Raw genomic sequence first — 26,425 nt, 5'->3', positions numbered from 1 at the left:
CCCCCAAATGCCGTTTAATTAACACGCGCAATGGGATGCTCTGTGGCATTGAAGCTTCGTAAGTCAGACGAACCTTGCAGTTATCTGGAGGGCAGATATATAAGAATACGTTGCTATTAAGATGCTCTTCCGTGCATGTATTACTCACAGGTTACGGCTATTTTTCCCTGCTCCAGTAACCTGTTGTATCTGTACCTGGTGCTTACCACGCACTGCTGAAACCTTCCTCATCGTTACACAGGCTGGTTGTTGAGTCTGTGTTGGTGGGGGAAGGCGATGCACGCTGGCTGTTGAGCAGGATTTTTGGGGAGGCTGAAGGTGTTGAGCACGCTGCAGATTTCAGCTGCTCGATTGCCGTGCAAAAGGTGGCTGTACAGTCATCTCTGAAATTGTAACAACTCGGTCCACGTGCGCTGTGTTCAGGTGGATGGATGAAGGGAGGGAGACAGGCTATGGACGTTTGCACACTTGGTAAAGACTTTGTATTTTGAAAGGTGGTTCCTGTTTAATATATGGATGTTGCATAATATCTTCGAGTTTGCAGTAGTTGGCTACAAAGACTTACGGTGCTATTTTTAAACCCCGTAAAAGGGTGGTAAAATCTGATTGCGTGCGTTTTAAATTACAAACATGCTTGTTCTTGCTAGGACAGTTTTTTTTTTTCCTTTTGGGGTGGCAGTTTTCATTGCTGCTGCCAAAGCTATCTCTGATGCCTTATTTTCTTTGAGAAGGTGGTCCAGTTTCATCATAGAAGTGCTCCATTGCCAGAGGAAAATGCTGTCCACCTGTCAAAAGACTCACTGATTGATTTTTACTTACTGGGGACCACTGACGGGAGAACAAAATCCAGGCACCGAAACAGAGACTAGGTTAAGCTAAAAAAGAAAAAGTGTCTTTTTGGATGTGAATTTGACTGCAGCCTCCAAGTGCAGAACAGACATTTCTGTAGGGCCATATGCTTTGCCAGCTTCTCCAGAAGCAGTGGCAAAGGAACTCATTTCTGACCTATAAATCCCCCCCTTTTTATATCTTTTCAGCCCTAAGCACAGAACCGGCAACTGCCAAATCATATGGTGCCTCTTTGCTGTGGACAAATGTCAAATACTGACCATAAAATTGATTTTCACCCTTCCTTTTAACCAGGCATAAAGAACCTCTGCTAGAGAGGAGGGATAGTTTGCTAACACCCCGCGTTATTTATGTTTCAGGTAAAGTACTTCTGTTTTATAGAATTGGTTTCTGAACACTCACAGCCAAAAAGATCCACTTTTTAAGACAGTAATAATGCAGCTTTTTCATTCAGGGAGTATTTTTCAGATATTGGAACCATAGCCACTAGGCAAAACAAGAATCATATCTTCTCCACATATACATATTCTAGTCGTACATAAGCCTTTGCTGTAGAGGAAATAAGATTATGGAAGCAAGAGAGCCCTTTAATAATAACAATAACGTTAGTTAATTCCTTAGCATGCACTGCATTGACAGACAATTATTCTGATTTGAATTTTTGCTCCATTAACACGATTTCCAAAAAAATCAATATTGTAAGATTTTGCTGCTTTAGAACATACTCACAGTGAGAAGGAGAGGCTTAATGAGAAGATGTGAATCATCAAGTAGATTGCCTACAGGTACTTCAGTTATCCCCACCACTATCGTTTTCACTAAGGTACTTGAGCATCAATCCTAGAAACATTTCATGCCAAGTAATGTGTCAGGAAAAAAAACAAAAACCAACATTCGAGCTTGTGGAGTGACATCACTCCTAAAAGTATTCTCTCTGAAGTGCCACTTCTGGGAATTATGATTTAGCAAAATATAATTGAAGAGCCTTTGTAGAGTTGTAACAAGCCTCAATATTTCTCGTATCCAAGAATTTTACTTTTGAAAAACTGAGGATTTCTTTTAGCCTGGCTGTACATCATGGTTGATATCTTGGATCGTGCCTGTCCATCAATTTTGGCCAAACTTGTCACCACTTGGCAGAGGAGTGAATGTAGTTAACACTCTGGAAGTAATTACTCTTAAAAGGTAGTTAAATATGTGAAATATTCCTAGAGAGCCTCTATTTCTCATTTTCATAATGCATTTTCCTAACAATATCTGCAAACAAAATAAAATCCCTTTAGGTGTTGATCGTGACAGTTATACTGTACTCTCCCTGGGAAGTTCTTTGCAATGGGGACAAGGTATCGGTGTATTATTCTGTATTACCTAAAATTCTGTGGCTTTTAGGTCCATATTACTGTAAAAACATGGTTCTAGGTACTTGCTGTGATCCTAGTCCAGATGGGGTTGTGGCATAGTTTCAGATGTCCAGTTTTATCCAGATGAACGTATGTGCTAACGTGTTAGCATGTACATATACCATACTAACTCCAACACTGTGGAGGTATTCACAACGTCCAGGTATATGTCAGTGCAAAGTGGTAGTTTTAGGTGTGGCCCCTTTGTAATAAAATCAGCATTTGATTTTCTGAAATTGTAAACCAAGCAAACTGTTCAAATGCATCAGTGTTTGATGATCAGTATCTGTTTTTTAAAAAATCAACTCCAGTCTTCTTTATAATTCTTTATTTCAAGAACCCCTTAATTCTAGGAAGTTAAATTAGTAGAATATTCAATTTAATCATTTTAATTAACTCAGATGCTATGCTGATTTGTTTATAATATATTATAGCATAGCATATTAATGCCTTTCATGGTAACTCTTGGCCTCTCCTCTTTTCCCTCCCTCCCATGTAATTTTTTTCTGATCCTACTTCAAAGTCCCTCACTCCCCAGAAACCATTAGATTCAATTTCTATTGCTATTTTCTCTTCATAAAGCTTCCTGTGTTGTGTCATAGGACCAGTCGCAGCAAATCAGATCAGTAAATTATATGAGATGTTTCAAAGAAAATATAATGAAACCTTGTATCAAGCAACTACAGACTACCTTGTGGAGGGAGAAGGTATCTTACTCTGGATGAATTCTTCCCTATTTTCCTCCTGTTCTTTTTCTTGCCTTCTTATGCGTCACCTGTCAATGCAGGTCCTAACAACCTGACACATTTTAAATGGAAACAGTTCTCTCGATTGTTTTCTTCAGCTCTTTCACTTGCATTTAGATTTCTTCTGTGCCCTGATACTGTTACGTGCTTTCCCCTTCCAAGTCTAAAGGCTTCATCATCTTGGGAGCGCTTGGCTCCAGCTGGCCAGGTTGGATTGCTGAAGGTAAACTGCAGGCATGGGGTTAGGAACAGGCTTGTTCAGTTTTCCTTCTGTATTGGCTGTGATTGATGTTAACGTGAATTTTAGAGCAACGTGCATGTGGTGACTCCAGAATATCAGCTTAGTTAGTTGGCCCTGGCACTGACTGTTGCCTTTGCCGGATCTTCATCTATCTTTTCAGTTGCATAGCACCATCCCCTCACTGCCTGTCTTGTGGTAATGAGGAATGGAAAGAATAGCCAGAGATTTATTCTCAGCAGATTAATCACACTGCCCTCTGCTGCTCTCTTTCAGCTGAGCTGATTTATCACAATTCATAACGTGTTTACCTATTCTTCAATTAAACATTTTGCAACAGTGTATTTCCCAGTACTGGCTTGCAAGAATACTTTGTAAGCAATAAACAAACAAAATTTATATCCCTTTGCTTACTTAAATAATAACAATAACCATTCATGTAGAGGTATGGAAGCTTTTACTCTCTGCTGGCAGCATCCCTAGGAGCCAGATCCAATGTGGCAGCAGCTCAAGGGAGTATATACAAATGAAGAAGAGATGAAATCAAACTCCATTCATTGGACTTTCTCATGGTCCTCAGCAAGAGGTAGTATTTTCACTCCTGATGTGGTAACCTCCTTTCAGTTTTGCACTCCTTACTGACAAAAATAAATTTTAATAGTCCTTCACCAAAGAAAGACCTTCACGTTTCAGCTGTTACTTTTCCGGTGGTTCTCTGCTCTTTGGGTTTATTTTTATTGTCCTGAACTCTATCAGTAATAGGTGATCTTGCATGCTCATCTTTTCCAGCATTTTTCCAAATAAATAACATTTATTTGCCACTTGGGTATTACACATCATCAGCATATGTGGTCTGTAATCATCACTCTGAAACAATTCAGCAGTTTCAGTCCTAACATATCTGAGTATCTGATAACCATCTTCTGGAGATGATCTCTGGTTTTGTCTTGTTTTGTCTCTAGATTTATAATTACACACTGTTATGGATGAAAAGTTCCCGTACTCTTCCAAGGCTGCCTTCTCCGGAGTCTCAGTTACTTTTCTTCTGCTTCTTTTACTCAATTCTTTTCTGTGCTGGGATAGAAGAGACTCAAAATAACACAAAGCAACCAAAATCAGCCTTCCTGCCCTCCAAGGGCTTGCCTTAGTTTGTGTCGGCAGGGCAGCAGACCCTTAGCAGAGGGAAGCTTCCCCATAGCTGTCTGTTGCTCCCTGCGAGTATCTTTCTGTCATAGAGTCAGATGTCTTTTTCTGTTTGCTTGTGTAAGAGAAATACAGAAATCCATGGAGAGCAGGTGGGGAGGAGCAGGCACGTGGCCTACAACTGTAGTTGCCAATTTTATACGGCTGCAGGAGGCACAGTGGGGTTTGGGCATGAGCTTCGACACCTACTGCTGCTGTGTGCTCTTGTTTTGCTCAGCTGCAAGCAGACATCTTCATCACTGGTGTTACAGGGAGATGTGCAGCAGATTTGCACCAGGGTGGGTTCCCAAGCCACTGGGGAGGAGGAGAGCAGGCCAAGTCCCCTGCTTCTTGTCTGGCAGGTGGAAACTGCCAGGTGACCTGCTCTGAGGCCAGGGCGAGAGCACTGGGATATGGCTCAGAAGTGTAGGAACTGGTGAGAATTGGGCTATTTCTAGCTGCAGTACTGGCAAGGCTTTATCACAGGCCAGCAGAAAAGAACATCAAATATTTAACCCTGTTACAGATTTCTCAACAGAAATGGGTTTTCTTTTTTTATGGAGGAAAATGGAGCATCTGTCAAATACTTATTTTTGGATTATGTATGCAAGTTTGGATAAATGAATTATTTGTGGGTTGGGATTTGGGGTTTTTTGTGGGTTTTTTTTTGGTTTGGTTTGGGTTTTTTCTGCTGTAGGTGGAAGATTTTATAAAAGGCCTGTGGAATGGACTTAGCAGACTCATCATTGTAGCTTGTGTGAACTCTATGACTGTATATAGAGATCCTTACTTTGATAGGATTCCTGAAGGGAAGTCTTATCTTTTCTGAATTGTGTCCTGATAGCAAATTATGTTTGTTTGAAGAAATCCAGGTTTTGAGACCTAACCTTGGGATTCATCTCTGTTATGGGGACACGAGTCTGTGCTCCACAGGCAGCTTCTTCACTGAAGGTATGTCACAGGGCTTACTGCCTGCCACAGGGCTGCACTGGTGTTGATCGTGTAGGATGACCTGACACCCCAGCCTGGAGACAGAGGGAAGCCAGGAGATATTGGTATGTCCAATATTGCCCTTTGTCCCTGTTCCCATCGTGGAATGGAGCTGTGAAGTACTGGGAAGCTCGTCACCAAGGTCTACGTAGGTCTTGCAGCCCTTAGCTGTACTGTCAGAAGGTTGACCACCCCTCAGTTACGAAATTAATGTGATTTGTGGTGCAAAGATCAGAAATACTCATGTCTCATTCTGTATAGCTGACCCTTCATATCCAAAGATGTGCGATTTGTATTATTTGAGTGTGGGTGTGGGGGTTTACAGTTATGCAGCTGATGCTAGAGGTTACGCCACCCGGTAGCTGGAGGGTATCATTTTCTGAGTGGTGGTAAGCCTGGCCATTGACCAGGGAGGGCTCAGGTCTGACCCACAGGATTGTTCTGTTGCCTTGTTGTAAAGAATCGATTAAAATGGCAGTTACTTGTTTTTTTAAGAGGTGGATGGAGCTGGGTGTGCATGTTCTGCACTGTCCTGGCATGCTATTCTTTGCCTGGGACATGGGCATTTTTAAGTATCTTTTAAAGCTTTTGCATGGGAAAGAAAAATGCTTAGTGCACTCTCCGATTTCTGAATTTTCTAGCAATTCTCTAATCCTTCAGGGGGTCACTCATTTCCTTTATATTTAGGTATTCTTTTGATCCTTGTAATTGGTCATTTGTTCATCCAAGATGGTAAAGCCTCATTCCAGCTCCGAATTTTTATTTTCTGGTTTTGTTCTCTCCAGTTCCTTTCTTGCATCATTATTTCTGTTTTGAGACCTGACTCCACATCAGTGACTGCCACCTAAATCTTCTGCACCTTTCCTTTATTCTTTGAATGAGACCAGTACAATAGTTTTTAAGGGTTTATGTTTGCCACTAACCTTGATACCAGTCTCAATGACTGGTGCTATTTTAACCATTATAATTAGTAAAGGTTCAGACTCAGCCCTGTGTATACTGCTTTTCTCTGCTTTGATGTAAAATACCATTGGAGTGGTTACTGGTGAAGGGCATTTTAAGACTTTTACTGAAGATCAGTTCCCTGGTTGTAGATAGTTGGTCATTTTAAATATTTTATATTCCCTTTTCCAGATGATAGTATTTTGCCTACATGGATAAACCATGGCTTCTGCTTGTCATGTGTTAGAGGATTGAATCTTACAGGTGCACACTTTTCATGTGTTGAGGCAGAACCTCATTAAAATTAAAGGATTTTATGGAGCAACATTGATCTCATCTGTTTGCAATAACGAGTAATTGTATATGAAACTGTTAAGTATCAGGAAACTGCTATGCATGCCTCTAATGCTTCATATGATTCCCATATTTTGTTTGATTATATGAGCTGAATAGAGGTTGCACAATGTACTTTCACATCAGAGTTGGAAAGCAGAGTCTTTCTTTGCTTTCTTAAGACTGTTGATGAAATGTTTTTTACGAGATTACGTTGGTAGGGCTTTCTTTGGGTTTTTTTAAGGTTTTACATTGTCTGCCAGGTATGTTAAGAAGCTGTGGAACGTAAGAGTGTGTGTTGTGCTTCTTGTCTCTGGTAACTCAGCCAGTTTTAAAAGAAGTTCACACATCTGACTAATAGACCAAACTACAGTTTTGATCTTGTAAATACTTACATGTATACATAACTTTATTTATGTAAGATGTTCTGCTGAAATCCAGTGAGAATGTTCCTGTCAGCAAACTTTTTATATAAACAGGCTTGTTCGCAGTGCCGGAGTCGGTTGTATTAAAATTAGCTGGGGCAAGTGATGGTATGCCATAGGCAGCCGGTTATGCTGGGTTTCAAGATTGTTACCTTTGGATACTGTATACTGGTGTGCAGAGGCTTTTGGTCCCCTGTGGTTGTGGTGTTAGGTAGAGCTACCGTATATGTTGAGAAAGACTGCCCCATGTTGCTGCTTTTACTGGCCAATGTCTGCAAGTCATGATTCAGCCCTTTATTTTTAGCTACCTAATTGCAGCCAACTGCTGCACAGAACACATAGATAAGGCAGCTAATTTTAATATGAAAATCACAGTAACATATTGAGTTCATTGTGAAAAAAATTTCTTTTTTGTTTTCCAGAATTGAAAGTAACTGGATTTTTTTTTTTTTTTTTTTTTTTTTGTACAAAGGTCTTGTTCTTGCATTAAGCTATTATGGAAAAAAATACACTCAAAGAAGCAAAACATAATGAATATGACAGGATGAGTATTCTTGATTCTCCACATGACAGAGATATTTAATCATTTTTTAAAATATGTAAGAATCTGTTTTGTTTATGGAAGACTTATCTCATTTTTAAAAGAAAGTTTCAGGCATTTCTGACTGTGGGAATAAACTTGAAAGGTCTGGAAGACAAATGTAATCCCAGACCAGCATCCTTTAAAATTATGAGAAGAATCGTCAAATCCCACTTTTCCCATGTGCCAAAATTGTCCCCCTTTCCTCTGATTCAGAGTTGATCTGTGCACAGAAGGAGCTGTAAAACTGACTTTTCCTACACTGTGTAGCCATGGCCTGCCATCGTCAACTGGTTTTTTGTGTTTAGTGTTTAGCTTGTGCTCCTGAAAAGTTTTCACTTAAATGACTATAACAAAAATGTGCTTCCTGTTATCCACCACTCCCCCTCCAAAAAAAAAAAAAAAAAGTTTCAGTTTGAGCTGGATTTACCATGTGGTGTTGCCCAAAATAAATGTTTTTAGGTGTTGCTATGCAGGTAGAGAAGTGTGCATTTTATCTGTGCTTGTAATGCATTTTTATTCTGGTCTTGTTTGTTTTATCATCATCATTCTAGACACAGTCCCTCATCTGCCTTTGTAGTAATTTTTTGCTATAAACCTGAACACTGTGATTCTGTAAATAAAATAAATATTGTAGAAACTGGGTACAAATACAAAAATATGACTGTGAAAGAGAATATGTGTACATTTTTTCTAGTAGCTCCTTGGGCATTACAAAATACTATACTGTACATTATTTATGAAATTGCCTGGGTGGTGTGATCTTTATGTAGATGCTTTATGTTCTTGAGCTACTATGTGAATGTTTTGAATTCTTTATTTTTTGTAAGTGTATTTCCATATTGTTCCACAAAAATTGGAGAAAAGAGGGTCAGAATGTTGGCGGGTAACTACAGTCAGTTACCTCAGTAAGAACCATTTTTAAGAGGTAAATTTTGATTTAAAGATGTTGTTTTATTTGAGGACTATTGACGTCAAAGATACTTTTTATGTATTTTACATACCTTAATATTATGTTAGGTGGAATATTAGATTGGGTGGGAAAAGATGCTTCTCCTAGAACTGTCTATTCTAACAGTATCTAGAAAATGTTTTGAATATTTGCTGGTAATGGTGGTTCAGATCTACTTTTCAGTCTTCTAGATCCATGAAGACTTTTCTGTTGTCATGAAGTCCTTCTATTATCAAAGACCCCTTTTAGAAATACAACCATGCGAAGTCATTCCCCATTCAATTTTCATTTTACATTTTGTGACGTACTGGGTTACAGTTCTAGACTCATCAGAAAGTCATATTTTCATTCCCATAATGTGTAGCATGCTGATTTTTATATAGTTCTTCCCTAACCAATGTGTGTAGTATCGGTTCACGTGCCTTTCAGAAAGTTATTGCATGGCTTTTTTACAGTTTGTAAAAAACATATGAATTTGGCAAAATATCTTTCCCATACATCTGAGGCTGAGGGAACTGGGGTTGTTTAGTCTGGAGAAGAGGAGGCTGAGGGGAGACCTTATCGCTCTCTACAACTACCTGAAAGGAGGTTCTAGCGAGGTGGGTGTTGGTTTCTTCTCCCATGTAGTTAGCAATAGGACAAGAGGAAATGGTCTCAAGCTGTGTCAGGGGAGGTTTAGATTGGATATTAGGAAAAATTTCATCACAGAAAGAGTAGTCAAGCATTGGAACAGGCTGCCCAGAGAGGTGGTGGAGTCACCATCCCTAGAGGTGTTCAAAAAACGGGTAGATGTGGGACTTTGGGACATGGTTTAGTAGGCATGGTGGTGTTGGGTTGATGATTGGACTGATGATCTTAGAGGTCCTTTCCAATCTTAATGATTCCTAGTTTTCACTTTCATTATAAATAATCCAGCCACCAAGCCAGGAAACATGAAATTACTACTCTAGCCTTACCTGATTTAGTGGTGGACTTGGTAGTGTTGGGTTAATGGTTGGACTGGATGATCTTAAAGGTATTTTCCAACCTAAACGATTCTATGATTCTATAGTTTGGGGGAAAATGATCGCTTTTCTTGTAAGTCATTGTTAGTTTAGTGACATAACAGATATTAAATTGTTTTTGCTGAGAATCAGTGTCAGGCTGACAGATCTATTTTTACTTGAGTCATTCTTTCTAAAAGGTCAGTATAATATTAGATTTCACCCAGTGCTCTGAACTTCCCCAGAGTCAACACTAACCATGCAGATACAGCCCAAGATCGTTCTCATGCACCTTGTGGCAGCAAGTTACCTGGTTTTGTCAATTTGACAAACGATGTGAAGTTAGTAGTAGTTATCTGTCATCCTCCTCAATTACTCTTAGATTACAAAATATTCCATCATATTTACCATATGTGTTCCTGCTAAGAGCTACAGCTCAGACTTTGAAGTCATCATCTCAAAAATCTGCCAGTATGAGATTTTAAGTGTGCCTCTGAGCCTGCGCTGGAGCCCACCCTTCGCTACCATGAGAACTGATGGGATGCAACCCCAAAGCTCAGCATGGTGCTCTAAAGATTGCCCAAGCCCCGAGAAGGACAGGCACCCAAGCAGAGTTTTGTCCCAGGGTTTTCTGTATCAGGGCCAGCTTGTCAGGAGTGTTGTGTTGTAACACATGCGCAGCCACATTCTCCAGTAAGCTGCTCATAATTTTCTCATCGTGTCTAGACCTAGGACTGACAGTGGCTTAAGGCCAAAAACAACATCAGGATGTGGATGCATGGACTTGGAATTCTAGGAAGTAAGAGTGGATAAATAATACAATTTTTTAGTGTAATGTTTTGAGATACCAGCACAGTAGTACCTTATTATCAAGAGGGGTTTTTTTTGTTGTTGTTGTATAATTTAAGGAGAACAATGAGATTTCTGTAAAGGAATTTTTATCCTTGGGAGAAGGATTGTGAGATAGTATGGGGGAGGTTATGAAATTACTCTCTGAAAATTTAGCACATAGGTGATGGAGGCTGGTGTTTGGTTTTGTGTTGTTTTTTTTCCCCTGAGTTATCGTGGAACTCGAAAGTTCAGTGCTGAATGCAAGATGAGAGCTAAGATTGGGAATAGGCCAAGGCAGACCTTGAAAGTGAAGACAAAGACCCTGTTTATTTCAAGGAACTGTGGGAGGTATTTAAAGACAGGAGACGTGATCCAGAGAGATGGATTAGTAAAATGACCTTTACAGCAGCATGATGAGTGAGGAAAAAAATTGCATTTATCAACCTCAAGGAAAATAATGTTTGAAGTAGTCAAGGCATGATTTTGATATAAGTTTAAATGAATTTAAGCAATGTGACTAGATAGGAAAGGCTGTCTCTTAACATTGTTGTGCAGAACAAATCTGCAAAAGTTTGCTATACCTGGGAGGGATGCCCTGGGAAGGGTCTGAGGTGGTGTCATGCCACAATTTACAGTCGCCACAAAAATAAGTGGTTGTAAATAGCATAGGTTTAAACTCTTTAATTTTTTTAAAAAATTGTTTTATTATATTTATTGATGGTCCATATTCACCGCAGAGAACAGATAGGTTTGGGGCGGGGGGCAGTTGCTATGTTTCTAAACCATAGTTTAATAGTTTTTTCTTCAGTCAGCCACTGCTTTCTCCTGGTGTCTTTTTGATTTCCTGATAGATAAAAATGATGCCTTGCTTTTTAGTTGTCTGTTATCCCTTTTCCAGTTACATGTTTAGTCCTTTTTTATTGTTATATTGCTTTTACTTACTTCAACATTTTTTTAAAAAAATAATTTATAAATTCTTCCTCAGTTGTAAGATTGTATCTGAATCAACAAGTTGTTGGTCACTTCTTGCTGCTTAATGTTTCCTTAGCTGACTTGGCTCATAGCTGTGATGTACTGGAGACTGCTCCAGTGTCTCCTTTCCTAGCTTGTTTATCCCAACTAGCTGCAAAACAAGCTGTGCTTTTTAATCATTGTGACTTGTGTGAATAATACTGCAATTATACAAGTCTATAAATGCTTCTCCAAACTTGCATGTGAAAAAAACTCCAAAACATTCAGGGCTCAGTTGGCCAAGCCTAGTTGTGTTGGTGAGCCCTTGTGCACATAGTCCCACCAGTCACTTACTATATATGTGCTTCTTAATTGGCACGAAGCTGATCATCTGAATCCTGCTAGCCTGGGAGACATTGGTGATGCTTGTACTGAAAGCTTTCTGTGCAACACAAACTAATGCTGTTCCTCTAATATTTTTTTTTTTATAGTCTTACGGTAAAGGGGCGAGAAGAAAAAACCGATTTAAAGGATCAGATGGGAGTACCTCTTCTGACACTACCTCTAACAGTTTCGTACGCCAGGTATGTGTTTTTCAGCTTGTAAAAGACTAGATGACTTGCTGATGTTAATGTTCAAGTAGGGTTTGTTTTTTTTTTTTGGTAAATTGTCAAATCAAAGAGTGATGCTGTAGCCTGAGAAATAGCAGAATTCTGCCAGCACAATGAAAAATATTTGGTTGCTATTGTTTTGATCTTAGCAAAAAAACCCCACTTTTTCTTTTGTTATTCATTTCCATGTATAGTAGTTTTCATTACTTTTGTACTCTAATGCCGTCAGGTGATTAAAGCTGGAGGAGGAGGCAGAGTCTGATAGGAGCGCCTGAAGTGGCAACATTTGGGAGAAAGCATCAAAACGCTACCAATCGTCAGGGTTTTCCTGCTTAAAATAGTGCTGTGTGAGGCAGTGTTAACTTAGATGCTTTCCTCCCACTTCCCAGTGTTATTTTAAGGCATGGGTTGGAGGGGAAATCCCTGGCAGCATTTGTCCCCATTGCACTAATGCTGAAAGGCCCGTAGAGGATGGAGCGGTGCCGCAGGCTTCTGTGACCTGTGCCTACATGTCTCTCCCTCAAAGGGGGAGACACAAGTGGAGCTTCTTGGGGATCTCAGACCTGTGTGGGTGCTTGGAGGACAGTTCAATCTGGCCAACAGAGGTGACAGAAAATCCAGGGAAGGGTATCCAGAGCCCAGTGTGGTCTTTGGCTGCAGAATGGTGCTACTGAAGCTGTGCTTTTGTGGAAGGAGAGTGAGTTTCGATGTGCTTATGGTTGACAACAACTCGGAGAGCATGAATGGTACCCAGAGCATCACAAAGACTGCACCTGTGCAGATCTGAAATAGAGTTCTTCATGCCCTGCTGATTTAAGCTGTGGTTTTGCAAATGCAGACTTTTCCATCTTTTTTGGAGGGGTTCTGGAATTTGGGAGGTTTCATTGCAGAGCTTTTGGTTTTGCCATAAGCAGGCACCAAACCTCCTTCTCTACTGGCCTGTCTTGCACGTTACTCCATCTCGAAACATTTAATGGCTCCACTGCTGTTACATTGGTTGTATCAGTACACATCTTCTGTTTGCAAAACTCTTTTGCTTTGTCCTGCTGTGATCATGTTAGCAGGTTTTATGATAGGCTGTGGATTTGATAAAGTCAGGCATTTCTGTGTCTGTTGGACATAGGTGTGAAATATTGATTGGTCATGGGAGTTTTTCAGTGGCAGTAAGCAATATGAAGGTGGAAACCCTGGATCAATAAGTTACTTATTTGTGACATTTTGTCCTGTTCAAAAATACTGTGAAAAAAGCAGTCCAAGTAGTGTTTAGGAGCAGCAACAGGATCTCCCAGGATCCTTCTCCAAGGAACCTGTGTAAGGAAATCTGTGTCGCTGTTTTACTTAGCTCCTCATGGATGTTGAATTCAGTCTGGAACATTTTTAGCAGAGTATGAGTGTTTATTTTACACCAGCTGCACATGGTTCTTTGCCTTTCTTGTTTACCTAAATGAAGTCTGAAGTTGGTCTCAAGTATCTCTTCTTGCTGTCATGAAAGGGAGCAGGGCAAAGAGGATGCAGCACGAGGAGGTGGATCATCAAACTACATATAGATGTTGAGGTGGACTCCTGTAGTCAGTGGAGATCTGGTTGGCTGTATAGACTATGGGGCATGATTTATTAAATCTTCAAAACGGACATATAAAACAGGGTTGGTGAGTTACAGTCTAAAAGTGTCTGTATCTTTCCCAGGGCTGTAAAGGCAGCATAGAGTGTGACTACATCAAGTATAGATTTTTACAGAAGAGATTTATATATTTCCCTGAAATAAGTCCAAATTTAGTAGTTACTCAAGTGATGTAATACAAATGACTGAAAGGTGAAATAGGCTTCTGCGAAAAAACAGAGATTTAATAGATTGCTGAAGTAAAACTCAGTTTTGAAATGATATTGTCACTGAAGGTAATGAAGGGATATTAATGGATAATATACGTTATGTGACATTGTCCAAAATAAACTAAAAAAAGAAAATCATCACAAAACTTTCCTAGTGGGTAATGTACAGGCAGAGCTGCTCGAGTTGTAGCAGATGTATGAGAGAAGCGTCTCTTCACAGTTGCTGCTGAGGGGTTTATTTCAGAGCTTGGACTGCATCTTCAACAGGCTTTCCTGCTCTGATTCTCCTCCTGGGACAGCTTGGTTTTCTCCTGCACTAAGGAAGAATTGCCACCAGCATGACCGGGGTGGCCAGTGTCCCAGATATTAAACAGAACAGGTGCAGTTGCTTTCTGCTGGCTCAGCTGCTGTGCCCTTCCCAGAAACTACCTTGGTGCTGCATATTGCTTGTCCCTGTCTTTCTTGGGGGATATCTTACATGGTATAAATGAACATAATTGTTTTGCCATAACCATTTATTTGCAGGAGAAAAAATTACTCCAAGAATTTGGTGTTTCTCCTGAGATGGGTGAAAGCTGCAGAAAAGCAGAGTGGACAAATGAATCCAAACCCAGTCGAATCAATGACGTACCCATTTATTTTCCATTATTTTATTTTAATGCTATCTTAAAACTGGGAGGTCAGTTTTTGCTCGGAAAGGGGTCTGTAGGGTTTTTTAGCAGTGGTTTTGATCTAGATGTGGGATACACACAACCTGTTTGGTTCAGCGATGCTTGTGATGCCTATATCTGCCTTTTTTTTTTTTCTCCAACTTCCTTTTTTGCCCCCTCGCTTCCTGTCTCTTTTCACATTTACTTCTTAACTTGCCCTACAACTTTTATGTGGATCTATACAAGTACTCCCTTCTGCACCCAAGAACAAATCCTGGGATTGTCCTGAATATTTATTGCTAAGGTCTGCCTACATTCCTCATAAAGAAGAAAGAACGTTTGGAAGGTGCTTTTGCGTCATATTTAGCTGGCCTGTCCTTAAGCTGTGAGAGGTGTGCCGGTTCTTGTCATAAGCATCGATGGAAAGTGGATATTTCCTAACAGAGAAATATAATGGTGCTGCATAAAAGAAGACAAATATGTCTAGTCCTAAAGAAATGTTATGCATGTGGAAGGCAGTGGAGGTATTGTGCAAGAGCAGCAAGGATATAGGATTCAGTCTCTTGAATCCTCAGAGCTGCTGGCCATTTAAGTTAAATCTGCAGGAGGGAGGGAGTTAGTATCTATTATTCACATTGACAAAGCTTTATTGTGTCTGCATTTTACTATTTCCTTAAGGACATATGCTCCTCTGGCTCCAATACATACCTGGCAAGTTTGCTGCAATGCATACCAAATGCTACAGTAGTAAAAATAATGCCAACTTAGTTTTATTTGAATGAGAGAGAACAAAGTGACAATTTATTCAAAGTGCTTGAAAATTCCTGCTGTTGTATAAAGAGAATGAAATGCACTCTGCACAGCCCTGTGCACAATGATCTTTTCCATCTATATCTGTTTTTCAGAGTGCTGAAATAGAGCAGAGCAATCTATCCAATATTGTTTCTAATGTATATATCAGAAGCATCAAACTGAAGCAAGAGCATTTTTATATATATTATAAAAAATACAAATTTAAAAACCATTCTTTTCAATCCAGTTAAACTTCCACTGTCCCATGAATTTTATCTATTGATACAGATTTTTATTTCTGTCTTTTACTTGTGACACTGTAAAACCTATGAGATTTTAGGGGAACGTTTTGGATCATGTTCTGTTTGTTTGTTACTAAAAATTGTTTGTTTAGTTTTGTCTCCAGAATATTAGTGATGATATTGGAGCTTAAAAAAATAACAACTTGGACTTCCTTTCACTTGCCAGCACCTACTGCTTGACTTTTCAGTAGCAGGAGAGGGAAGAATTTTTTTCCCCTCTGTTGTGTTGTGAAGTTGTATTGGCAATTAAGCAGTGTATTTGGAAAGCAGAAGCGTCATTGCGCACCAATCGGCTCCTAACTGACTTTAATCAGTTGTCTTTAGGGAGCTAAAGAACATTGTGTTATATAGTTTTCATCATCTTTTTTGAGCTTTGGAGTGATAAGCAGCTTGTTTTTAGGGTTAGCTATGAAAGACTGAATTAGATCTGATCTCTGCTTGCTGCCATTTTGACTGATGCGTGGTAATGAGTTTGTTCCCAAGGGTTTTTTCAAAATATGGATCAGACAAAATATTTTGCAGACAACACTATGGCACTTCCCAGCAACATTATTTTAAGCAAATTGCATGTTCCGGTAGCATTACATATTTTGTGGTTGCACTTCTGGACCTGTCTTTGTCGAGGTCTTATTTTAAATCCTAATGATTAATCACAGAGACAGTCTAAGTTGTTGGGATTTTTACGTATTGCAAAGGCAGATTAGATTGTGAAATAGACTGTAGACTATGGACTTGCTTATTGAAATATTTAAGGTTTTACAAATCTCGTTTTTTGCCTTTAAATATTGGCTTGATGCCTGTTACACTGTGTTCACTCAAAAACACAGCTATAAATAATTATGTAGGGAATTCATTATTCTTCTACTTTCTTCTAAGGATGTTTGCCTAGCTGTGTAATTACCTATTAAATTTCATGAATGGTAAAACTAAGATTTGCCCTAAAAAGTGATTTGAAAATATTGACTTAGTTTTGCTCATAGACGTGCCTCTTAATCTTGAGTTCACCAGAGAACTGGACCATGCCAGAAATGTATTCCTCTTTTAATTGCCTTCCCACCCCACCTCCCCCCACTCCCCCCAATAAAGAGCTTAGCTTTGATTTTTTTTTTTTTTTTTTCTTTTCCTTTTCTTTTTCATGAGGGGAAGAGCTTATGTATTCAGCTCGTACATGCAGCCTGCCAGTGAGGCAATGTGTTTAACAGGCTGAGCCGCAAAGAGCTGGTGTAGAGTGGGCACAGCTACTAGCTTTGATCTTAATGCCCAGTACTAACAATCTTATGCTGAAAACCTGCTTATGCTTTCTGTGCTAGCACTATTCCTGCTTCTTGAAGACTATGTATGAACAAGATTGTGGCTAGCCAGAAAATCTAAATAAATAATTAAAAAAAAAAAACCCAGCTCATTTGCAAATTAATATATTCTTACATTCTTTGTGTGCCTCTAATTATGAGACATGTTTGGCTTGTAGAGAAAAAAGGAGCTTTTCAGACTTGCCTTTAGCTTTTACACATAACAAAAGGACGTATGTCAGAAATTTGCAGAGGTATTGTGCAAACACTGATAGTAATACATGAAAATGTATACCTACTGCTTGGCTTAATTTTCTCATCTTTTATTTCTGATGCTACTGTCTGGGTGTATTTTGTTAGGTTCAGTTTTTTTCTGGTCCGATTCTTCTGATTTCACTGAAAGCCACAGCAGTGATCTTTGTGGCCTGTGCTTGCTATTGTGGCTGCATTGAAGCCTTATGCAAGTGACAGGTACTAGAACATCTGCTTATTTGAAACACATTAAAACGGTTATTTTGTGGGCTTTTAATCTGATGGTATTGCGGCATCCTATGTTTTTCACTGTGAATTATAAGTTTTTGAAGGAAATGTATTACACTTGGATAAAGCCACCTTACTTTGAGGTTGGTATATGGAGTGTGATGTCTGTAGTGCTGTACAGCATTAGCGGGAGCTACCAGACTTTGCTGTTAAGGCCAGTGTGTCACCTTAAATCATGGGCAGGCAGTGGAGTTTCAGGGTGATGTGCTCTTTGTATCAAGCAATGTTGATTGGCTTTTAGTCAAATCCAATGAGTTTGTATTTGTCATGATACAAAATTGGATAATGTCTCTAGTAGTACTAGTATGGGAAAGTGACTATTTTTTATGTATTTCTTGTTGTATGAAGTATACCGAGTTCACAGCGGAAGAGTGGGGGAAGCATTTAGAGCAGTGTGGGGATTCATAAGTATGTATCAGTTCAGCTGTTGATGTAGAGTTTCATTCATGGCTGATATCTCAGTTCCTCAGTCATGTGGTAAAAAACTGCTAGATGGAGGAGTGGGAGGAGGACAGCTTTTAGAAGAAGCCTGGATTGGGAGTGTGTGGCTGGAGGGAGGAAGGGTGGAGGGAGGAGAACGGGACTTTCCCTTCTGGTGGCAGTTGCGAAGCTGCACTTTAGGCTCTGTAGACATGGGAAATTTGCATTAGGCTCACTGAGCTATAGATTTCCTCAGCTGTAGTAAGGGTTTGAAAAGTCTCCTTTTTTGGCCTGGAGAGAAAAGAACAGATGCCCCTATAAAGCATGGGATTTTGGCATGCATGACTGGAGGGGAGATGGCTGAGAAAAACCCAGCGGAAAGGAAGTTCATTTGCGGACTTCAATTCTTTCATGGGCCCTCTTTTGCCTCAAATGGTTTCTAAAAATAGAAATCAAAATGCTGCCATGTGTTTAAAAAAACCCCACACACCCTCTAACCAAAACAAACCGGCAAAACATCATAAAACTCTTCTTTTACATCCGCTTACTCTTCTTGTAGCAGGGTGTGAGAAAATTACAGGGGAGAACAACTAAATATAATACTTCATTGAAAACTGAAGGATGGGAGCCCTCCTTATAGCCTGTTTGATGTTACTTTGCGTGCAACTGAATTCAACACATCCTTTTTCAAGCAGCAGTGGGAGCTATGAAATTTTGAAGATGGGGCTTATATCTAATGGCTGCTAAGATGATTGTCAGCATTGCTTTTGAGCTTGCTAAGATGATGGGTGGGTGTTGCGGGATGTCAGAGAGGACACATGTGGCCTCCTGCAAGAGGATGGGGGGAGATGCGAGCCCTGAGGTGGGGGTGGCATCCGTGCTGGTGGCAGCTGTTGGACCTTCTCCTTTGGCGTTCCCATTGCTGCCATCTCGTGTCTGCCTCCTGGCTATGCGCTTCTCCTCTGGGTCTATCAGGGAGAGGAGAAATGGGGCTTTCCAGCTGCTCAGGAACTACCACAGCCTGCACTCAAGCTTGGCAGCATCAGATGCATCCCTTTGTAGCGGAGCGTTCGCAGGGCGTGACGGGACTTGTGCATCACTGAGGCACTTGGGATTTCTGCAGGTGACGGGACTGCCTCCATGCTGTGGGGCAGGAGGAGGAGGCAAGGGCTGAGCTGCTCAGGCAGTCAGAGATGTGAGGGGTGTTTTAAGCAGTTAGGCAAACTGACGGAGGTAAAGCATCATCTTTGCAGGTTTGCTGAATATACAGTTGGAGACTCTTCCATCATAGTGCATGGCGTAGGGAACGAGCAGAAAAGCTTAACCCTAACTGGTTTTAGGCTTTCTCTTTGGCTAAGTACCTTCATGACTAGCAGTTGCCCTCTGGCAGTCTCTGTCTTGCAGTTTTGTGCTAATCAGAGCGTGCTTTGCATGAGCTGAACCTCTCAAAGCTGCACCGAGAACCTCCTTGCCTGTATTCATTGGTCTTTTGGGTGGAGTATAGTGGGAGCTCCAAGAAAAAAAACTACACAGTTGTAAACAGTTAAGATCAAAATTAGGAATGGAATTGAATGAGAATCAAGTGTTTTGTTTTATTTTGTCCCCTGCTTCTCCCAGGAAATTCACTGCGGTTTCTAGTTCTCATGTGCAGCATTGTCTTACTCAAAATAATAATTTTAAACATTGTGGTGAGATGCAAGGTTCTATAATATGCTATCATAGATGTCTTCTAGTTATAGTAAGCACAGACATACAAAGTATCTGCAATGGGACAAGAGTTCCGATGCATATATTATAGCTAATGAAAAAACTGTCAGAAATAATTTATGAAGATAAATGTAGTATATTGACAACTTTTTCTTACAGGCCTATTTAGTTGGAGTGGACTTGTTTTGGGATTGATTTTTAAATTTGTTTTTTTTAAATGGAGGAGTCCATTGGACTTTTTTTTTAACAAGGCCTTAAAATATGGGGTTTTTTTTTGAGAAATAAGGTAGTTTAAGTCACTTGCAAAGTTCAAGTTTATATTTATATGTGAATGCACCATAAACATAGCTGCTGACTTAGTTCCTTTTAAGGAAAATTAAATCTGAAATGATTTTTGTCATTTTAAATATTGCAATCAGGGTTGGCATTTATGCTGTATGGTTTTGATTGGGAATGAATGTCTAACACAAGGGAACAGTCTGGTCCTCTGTAAAGCAAATGTCATCTTCCACTCCAAAATGCAAGCGGTTTCAAGGAAAAATAACTGCTGGTTGGCTGATGTGCAGCAAGCTGCTTCAGTTTCTCTTCGGCATGGAGCTGGGCTGCTCCTAGTTGCTAGGAGGGCTCAGGGAGTAAAGAAACGTACTTTGCAATTAGCCAGAGGGATCTACTGAATCTTTTGTCTTTCACAATACCTCACCAGTACTTTCCTGCTCAATCTTGGGAGTGTCGTACCTCACTAAGTAGATATATTACCACATATACAAGTGCCATTTCTGTCCAATTAGTCATGAAATTGCCAGTTTTATGGGCAGTTGCAGCAGAGTGCTGTCTTCTCTTGGGCTATGTATTTAGACAGTACTTCCAACACTGATTATATGTTTCTGTAGGTTTGAATGTTGCTTTTTTTGTCTGATCTTATCGAGACATTTCTTTGCTAGAATATCAGGTTCACTGAAAAGCTTCATGCTTTACTATGTCTAAAATGAATTGTAAATCTTTAAACAAATTTACAGTAAAGCTTTTCTCTGGACATTGAATTACAGAGTGACATCCATGTGAGCACAATTAGTGCACATTTTTTTCACTGATGGTCACATAATATTTTAGTTCCCAAATATGACTGGCCTGAAAAATAGTAGGACCTGAAACAGTCCTAGCTAGATTAAAGACTGGAAAGCTACTCTTCCTTAAAATCTGATATTATGGCATATCTGAATTCTTCCACCTCTGCTAAAGGAGGTCATTAATAATCCTGCTGACATGCATAGCATTAATTCTAAGCTCCACATAAACCTGTAGCCTCCTGTATGATAAATGATTGTCATCAGATGGTTTACCTGTAGGATAATCAAGTCTTAGGTAGGAAGGAGAACTGGTTCTTGCAAATGAGTGAGCAGCTGAAAGAGGGAAGGATGGGTGTAGTGAAAAGGGAGAAATAAATCTATATATGCCTTTGATGTCTTTCCTCCTATTGCCTCCAGTGATATTTTTGAGTTTTGAGTTGTTTTGCAGGCTGAACTGGAAAATATTTCTGAAATCTGGGAAGGCTGTTACAGGATGAAAACTAGACTTCTGCTTTTATGTTGAATTAGCTTGAGATGCTATGTCTTTTGTGTTAGAAATACAGCTTTAAGCCATGGTTGATCAGTTGGCTCTCAAAGGTTGCTTATCAGATGTTGGTTTTGGAGGAACCGAGTTGAAGGCAGGTGCCGTTGTTCCTGTAGAAACAGTGAAGCATGGCTAGTTGGATTTATTTTTCCTACAAACTATGAAAGTTATAGTATATGTTCAGTAATCTCCCCTTACTACTTTTCTAAAAACATGTTATTGCATGCATAGCTCTCTGAAAAATAAATCATTCTTTGTCCACCTTCTTTGACCTTATTTACTTTTTAGGAATTCTTTTGAAAACAGTAATGTGTCAAGGAAATGTTTGCTTATAATAAGAAAAGATTAAAGGTTATTTCAGCCTTGTCCTTGAGATAATTGCCAAGGAAATTGCCAGAGTTAGTAATAGAGTATAATCAGAAGTCGGTTGGTTTTACACATCTCTTCCCAACATTAGCTACAATTTATCCATCATCTGCCATTTATACTGAAATGGAAATAAGATGCTTTCCTGATGTGCTTATATTGTTAAATAATGTGCTAAAATAATATGTTAAAAAAAATTTCCCATGCTTATGAGAAATAATATTTGCTCAAACTCCATCAGCAGTTTGAAGATACCAAAGGGTAAAATTTGCAAAATCTTCATGTTTCTTTTATTATCTGAGAAAAGTGAACAGTGTTTAAAATGCTGTTACAGACATGACAAAGAAATGAAAGCACATTAATAGATTTGACCAACTATGCTGTTACTATACTTTGAAATCTGAATGTAGAAAATGAGTCAACACCTTACATAATGAATAAGTGTGGTGATGAAGTGTGGTGTTGAGATAAAGCCTCCGAATGAAATGACACAGCCAAGTGGAAGAGAGACAGCATCAGTTCGAGGCCTAAGCAGCAATGATTCATTGGAGATAGCGTGGAAGAATTGGCAGCGTGCTGTGTGCTTTTTTTGTGGAAATGACTTAACTCTGGAAGGTTTAAGGTTGTTCTAATCTTATTTGATTAATTGCTTATAAGCAAGAGCTACTTAGACCAGTACTTAAAGTTTTTGCACAGTGTTCAGCCTGTGTGTGATATTTATTTATTTTAGAAAGACTGCATGCAACTTAAAATAACTTGAATTTGTGTTGTTAGGTAAAATATTGCTGAAGATTTTGAAGAGAGGAACTGCTTGAAGGTTATAACGCTCTGTCAGCAGTTTTGCAGCAAATTTTGGGATTATCTCTCATAAGTAGTGTTTGAACTTAAGGAATACCTATATACATTAGCAGTATGCAGTTCTTACTTGAACCACCGCTTATTTCTCTATTTTGTTTTTAAAGTGCATACTTTGCCATTCTCTTAGCAGTGCAGCACTGGCTAGCTGTGGCAGTTGAAGCCAGTCTGTCTGCCAGAGTGTCCTTGTGATAGACAGTGGGCGTGAGAAGGGCTTGTGCCAACCAGTCAGCCAAGATTAGGTCCTTCTTCCTTCCTCTACTCTGAGGCAAATCCGCTAATATCCATTTTATGATGCTCTGATGCCTCTCTCTCTTTGCATCTTTTTCCTAAAATCCCTAGTTAAACTAGCTAGATGATTTATTAATGCTGTATTAAAACTTTTGTATTGAAAGTTTTCTGTTTACCACAACACATGCTCTTTCTTAAACTTGAGTGACTAATTCTAAATCTCTTGGGCTTGGATGCAGGCAAGGGAGCAGTGCTAGTGAATGGAAACTGTGCAGGGGAACTCCACACATCCAGAAAATGTGTGATCGCCAGGTCCATGTCAAAGCTTGGGGTTCATATGGGCCTGCATCCAGGGTTTTCACTGAGAGATGCAGAGCATCTGCTCTGCACTTTGAGGCATCTAATTCCCGTGTGCACTAAACTGTAACTCGTAGTGAAAAAGTATTACCCTCAGTCCAGATCTACAAACTCCTGAACTTTTGAATGAACCGGCAGGTCCTGTTAGGAGGCTATCTGTGAAGAAGATGAATTTAGAGGAGGAGTCCAAAGTAAGACTTTTCTTTTTTTTTTTCAACAGGACAGTGGCTTTCCTTTTTCAGTCTGGCCCAAGAGTCTCATCTCAACCCAGTAGACTCTTCTGTGTTTCTTCATCTCTTTACTGAACTGTATGGGTTTTTGCATCTGCTTGAATAGCTTGTCAAATAGACACAACTATCATAAATCCTGCAGAAACCCTATGAACAGATTATGTGACTTACTCTGTCTTGAAAAAGAGCCAAGAAATGTCATCTTTCTTCCAGTGGAGCTGGATTGTTTCATTCCCACTCACAGCTAGGATCTCTGGTGGCACACTTGAAAATGAACAATCTAAGCCACAACTTAAAACTGTAATAAAGGATTGAGAAGCAAAGCATATTCTGTACACTGCCTGTATTATGTCTCCTAAATGCAGTTTCCTTTATATGCAAATGATACCCATTAACTGTTTATGAGCCACAGTCACAGTTAATTATAAGACTCTGATGAGAGATATTCCCTAATTTACAATAACTTGTTAAAATTTTGTTGGTTGACTGCTCTTGAATGATGAAAAGAATATTTTTTTTTAAATTTACATCTAAGGTTTATGTAAGTCTGCTTGATGTATATGTCCCATGTTAACTGATGGACTCATGGTCATGATGTGCAGTAAGTTTTGTGGGCATCGTGGATGTGGTACTGACCAAGAGGTTCAAGACATTGTGAGGGACTTGTCATCTCGGCAGATGAATGAATGCAGAGTCCTCACAAATCCGTCAGGTCAGTGTAAGGATTTATGAACTATTCTTTACTCCTTCAAAGTCTAAACTCCATTTCTAGAAAGAATGCAATTTGTATTACCCAGTAGTTATCTCATATATCCTTAGTAGGCCACTTCTTTTAATTTTTTTTTTTTTTACCCTCTTGGAACTTGGCAAAGTTTTCTAGAAGGAAGTAGTAAATTTAGAAAATATAGAAATAATTCCTTTGTTGTCTGCAGCTTAGCTTTTAGATTGCTGTTTCAGAGATCCCCGTCCCTTATTTCTGGCAATCAGTTAACTTGCTTGAAGTATCTGTAGGCTGTCGTCATCTCACACAAATGGATATGTGTTATAATTACCCTGGGATAGTTTACATACACCATACATATTTCCACCTGTCTTCTTCCACGCTTTTTGAAGGACCCATATCTCAAAGGCTGATGTCATAAATAATTAATTTATGATACCAAGAGAAAGTTTTTATTTAAACACTTATTCATTCCAGAAGAATAAAAAAAATAATAGCATTTTTCTCAGACCAAAGAAGATTTGAAACCCTGACAAAATAAAACTCAGTGGTTATGTTTGCACTTACAATTCTCTCTATAGAACCTGGAGACTTCCTCTGAATCTGTCAGGACTGTCTACTTACAAGTGTTGGTAGTTCTAGAAATCTTACATACTTCCAGTTTGATCATGAAACATTTTAAGTAGAAAGTTTTCTTGCTATGGATGTATATATAAAAATAATATATATATATATAAAAATTTACACATATTTTATATGAATCTATATCTATCTCCCTATATCTCTCTATATAATGATCAAACTCCTGGCAGTCTCAGGTACACAGCAGTATCACATCTTGCCTTCCTGCAAATTTTTGCTATTCAGAATGCAACTCAGAACTTACTTAATGGGTCCCCGTTATATGCCTGAAAGTCAATGTGGTGAAATCCAGTTTAACACAACTCCAGAATTTGGCATTTAATCTGGTATTCTTCTTTCTATCAGAAACTGGCTTTCTACCTTGGCAAGATTTGTCATGTCACTCCAGAGCTAAATCCTTACACCATACTCTGGAAATCCTTTGGTCTCCTTTGACATGTGATGTCATGCACTTTTTGTCATGCTACACCCTGTGCTTTCTCACAAAGCAGGGCCAGCTAAATCTAGGGCTTATTTCCAGCATGCATCAAGCATGTATCTGCTTTGGAGAACGTCCTATTAGTTCTTCCAGAAATGATAAATTGAACCCAGAAACACAGAAAAATCTGTATATTTGGTACTTCATCTCCTGCTCGTAACTGTAGCTATGGATGTTTTACTGTTAATGTGAGGAAGCACTTGTAGGTGACGTGTTTAACTGAGAGTTACTAATCACTAGGGGAAACAGAGAGATGAAATAATAATGAAACCCACTGCTGCAGTATTTGATTGATTAAATGAGAGAGGGAAAGTTTATCCATGGGAACAGGTAGGGTCTGAGGTATAATTCTGGCAGATCTTTACTTCATTTGTGCTTTTACCATCTTCCCCCCCAGCCCTAATCAGGAAGGGAGTCAGTCCTCTGTGATGGCTCCCTTGGGGTTGCTTTGAACTGGATCTTCTTGTATTGCACTCCTGACTGAAGCATGTTGTTCAGATGGTGGCACTGATCTGCTCCGTTTTTCTAATTTTTGTGCTGTGAAACACTAACCTGTTTAGGCTTGCTAGTTATGTTGGTTCTGCAGGCCATTTACAAGACGAGACAGACCTTGGCTGGATGAAATTACTAACTTTGCTGTTTCCAAGGTAGTTTTAATTTTCTATTGTCAGGAATTTTGTGGTCAGTCAGCTTACAATTCTGGATCAATTTACACATCAGAAAAGGAGAGTTCTTCATTTAGACATTGAATTCCTTCCTCTTACTGCCTTACTATTTGGTAGACATTGGACTTGGGGGAAATCCTATTCCTAGCTTATACAAAACTTAAACAGCAAGTTTCTAGGCAGATTTTCTTGGCATCACACATAAGATTTTATTTTTCATGTTAGAAGAGTTCACTGTATTTATAAGACTGGTATTATTCATGGTTTTTCAGAACACGTACTTGAAGTCAAGCAGCTGTAACGTACAGTTAATCTGGCAAACATTGCTTACTTTGCTTACTCTGAGTATCACTCAGGGATTTTTCTCTACTAGCTCTTCATAAGGCTTTTTGAAAGGTCTCACCAACGTGGTTCTGCCAGCTATGGAACAGGACCTTAACTTGGTCTTATTTGTACTAATGGGCTTTTCTTTCAAGTCTGTTTAACTGTGTACGCATCACTACATTTTTCTGTGAAACTGGTGTTTTAACGGTCACTCAAGAGTTGGAAATACAATAGCCCTTACGTTTCCAGTAAACCAGGATCTGTCTCAAAAGTTGTCGTTGGTTTTACTATGTAAGTCATCCCCAAAGCAAAACACTCCCAAAATCTGAAATGTTGTCGTGGTTTAGCCCCAGCCAGCAACTAAGCACCACGCAGCCGCTCGCTCACTCCCCCTACCCTGAT

The 26,425-nt window shown here is 39.4% G+C and overlaps 1 protein-coding gene across 2 annotated transcripts in view; it reads left to right on the top strand.

Annotated features, from left to right (window-relative positions):
* The window catches only part of CACNB2 (calcium voltage-gated channel auxiliary subunit beta 2), a 257,342-nt gene that overhangs the window by 328 nt on the left and 230,589 nt on the right, over window positions 1–26,425 (top strand). For both annotated transcript variants that reach the window (XM_075706432.1, XM_075706431.1), the window contains exon 2: window positions 11,894–11,986. In XM_075706432.1, coding sequence (XP_075562547.1) covers window positions 11,894–11,986 — 93 coding nt within the window. The remainder of the gene's footprint in view (window positions 1–11,893; window positions 11,987–26,425) is intronic.

The sequence above is a fragment of the Pelecanus crispus genome, chromosome 2, assembly GCF_030463565.1.
Source record: "Pelecanus crispus isolate bPelCri1 chromosome 2, bPelCri1.pri, whole genome shotgun sequence".
Taxonomy (NCBI): Eukaryota; Metazoa; Chordata; class Aves; order Pelecaniformes; family Pelecanidae; genus Pelecanus; species Pelecanus crispus.
The sequence above is the reverse complement of the archived record's forward strand: the minus strand, read 5'-3'. Positions and strand labels throughout refer to the sequence as shown.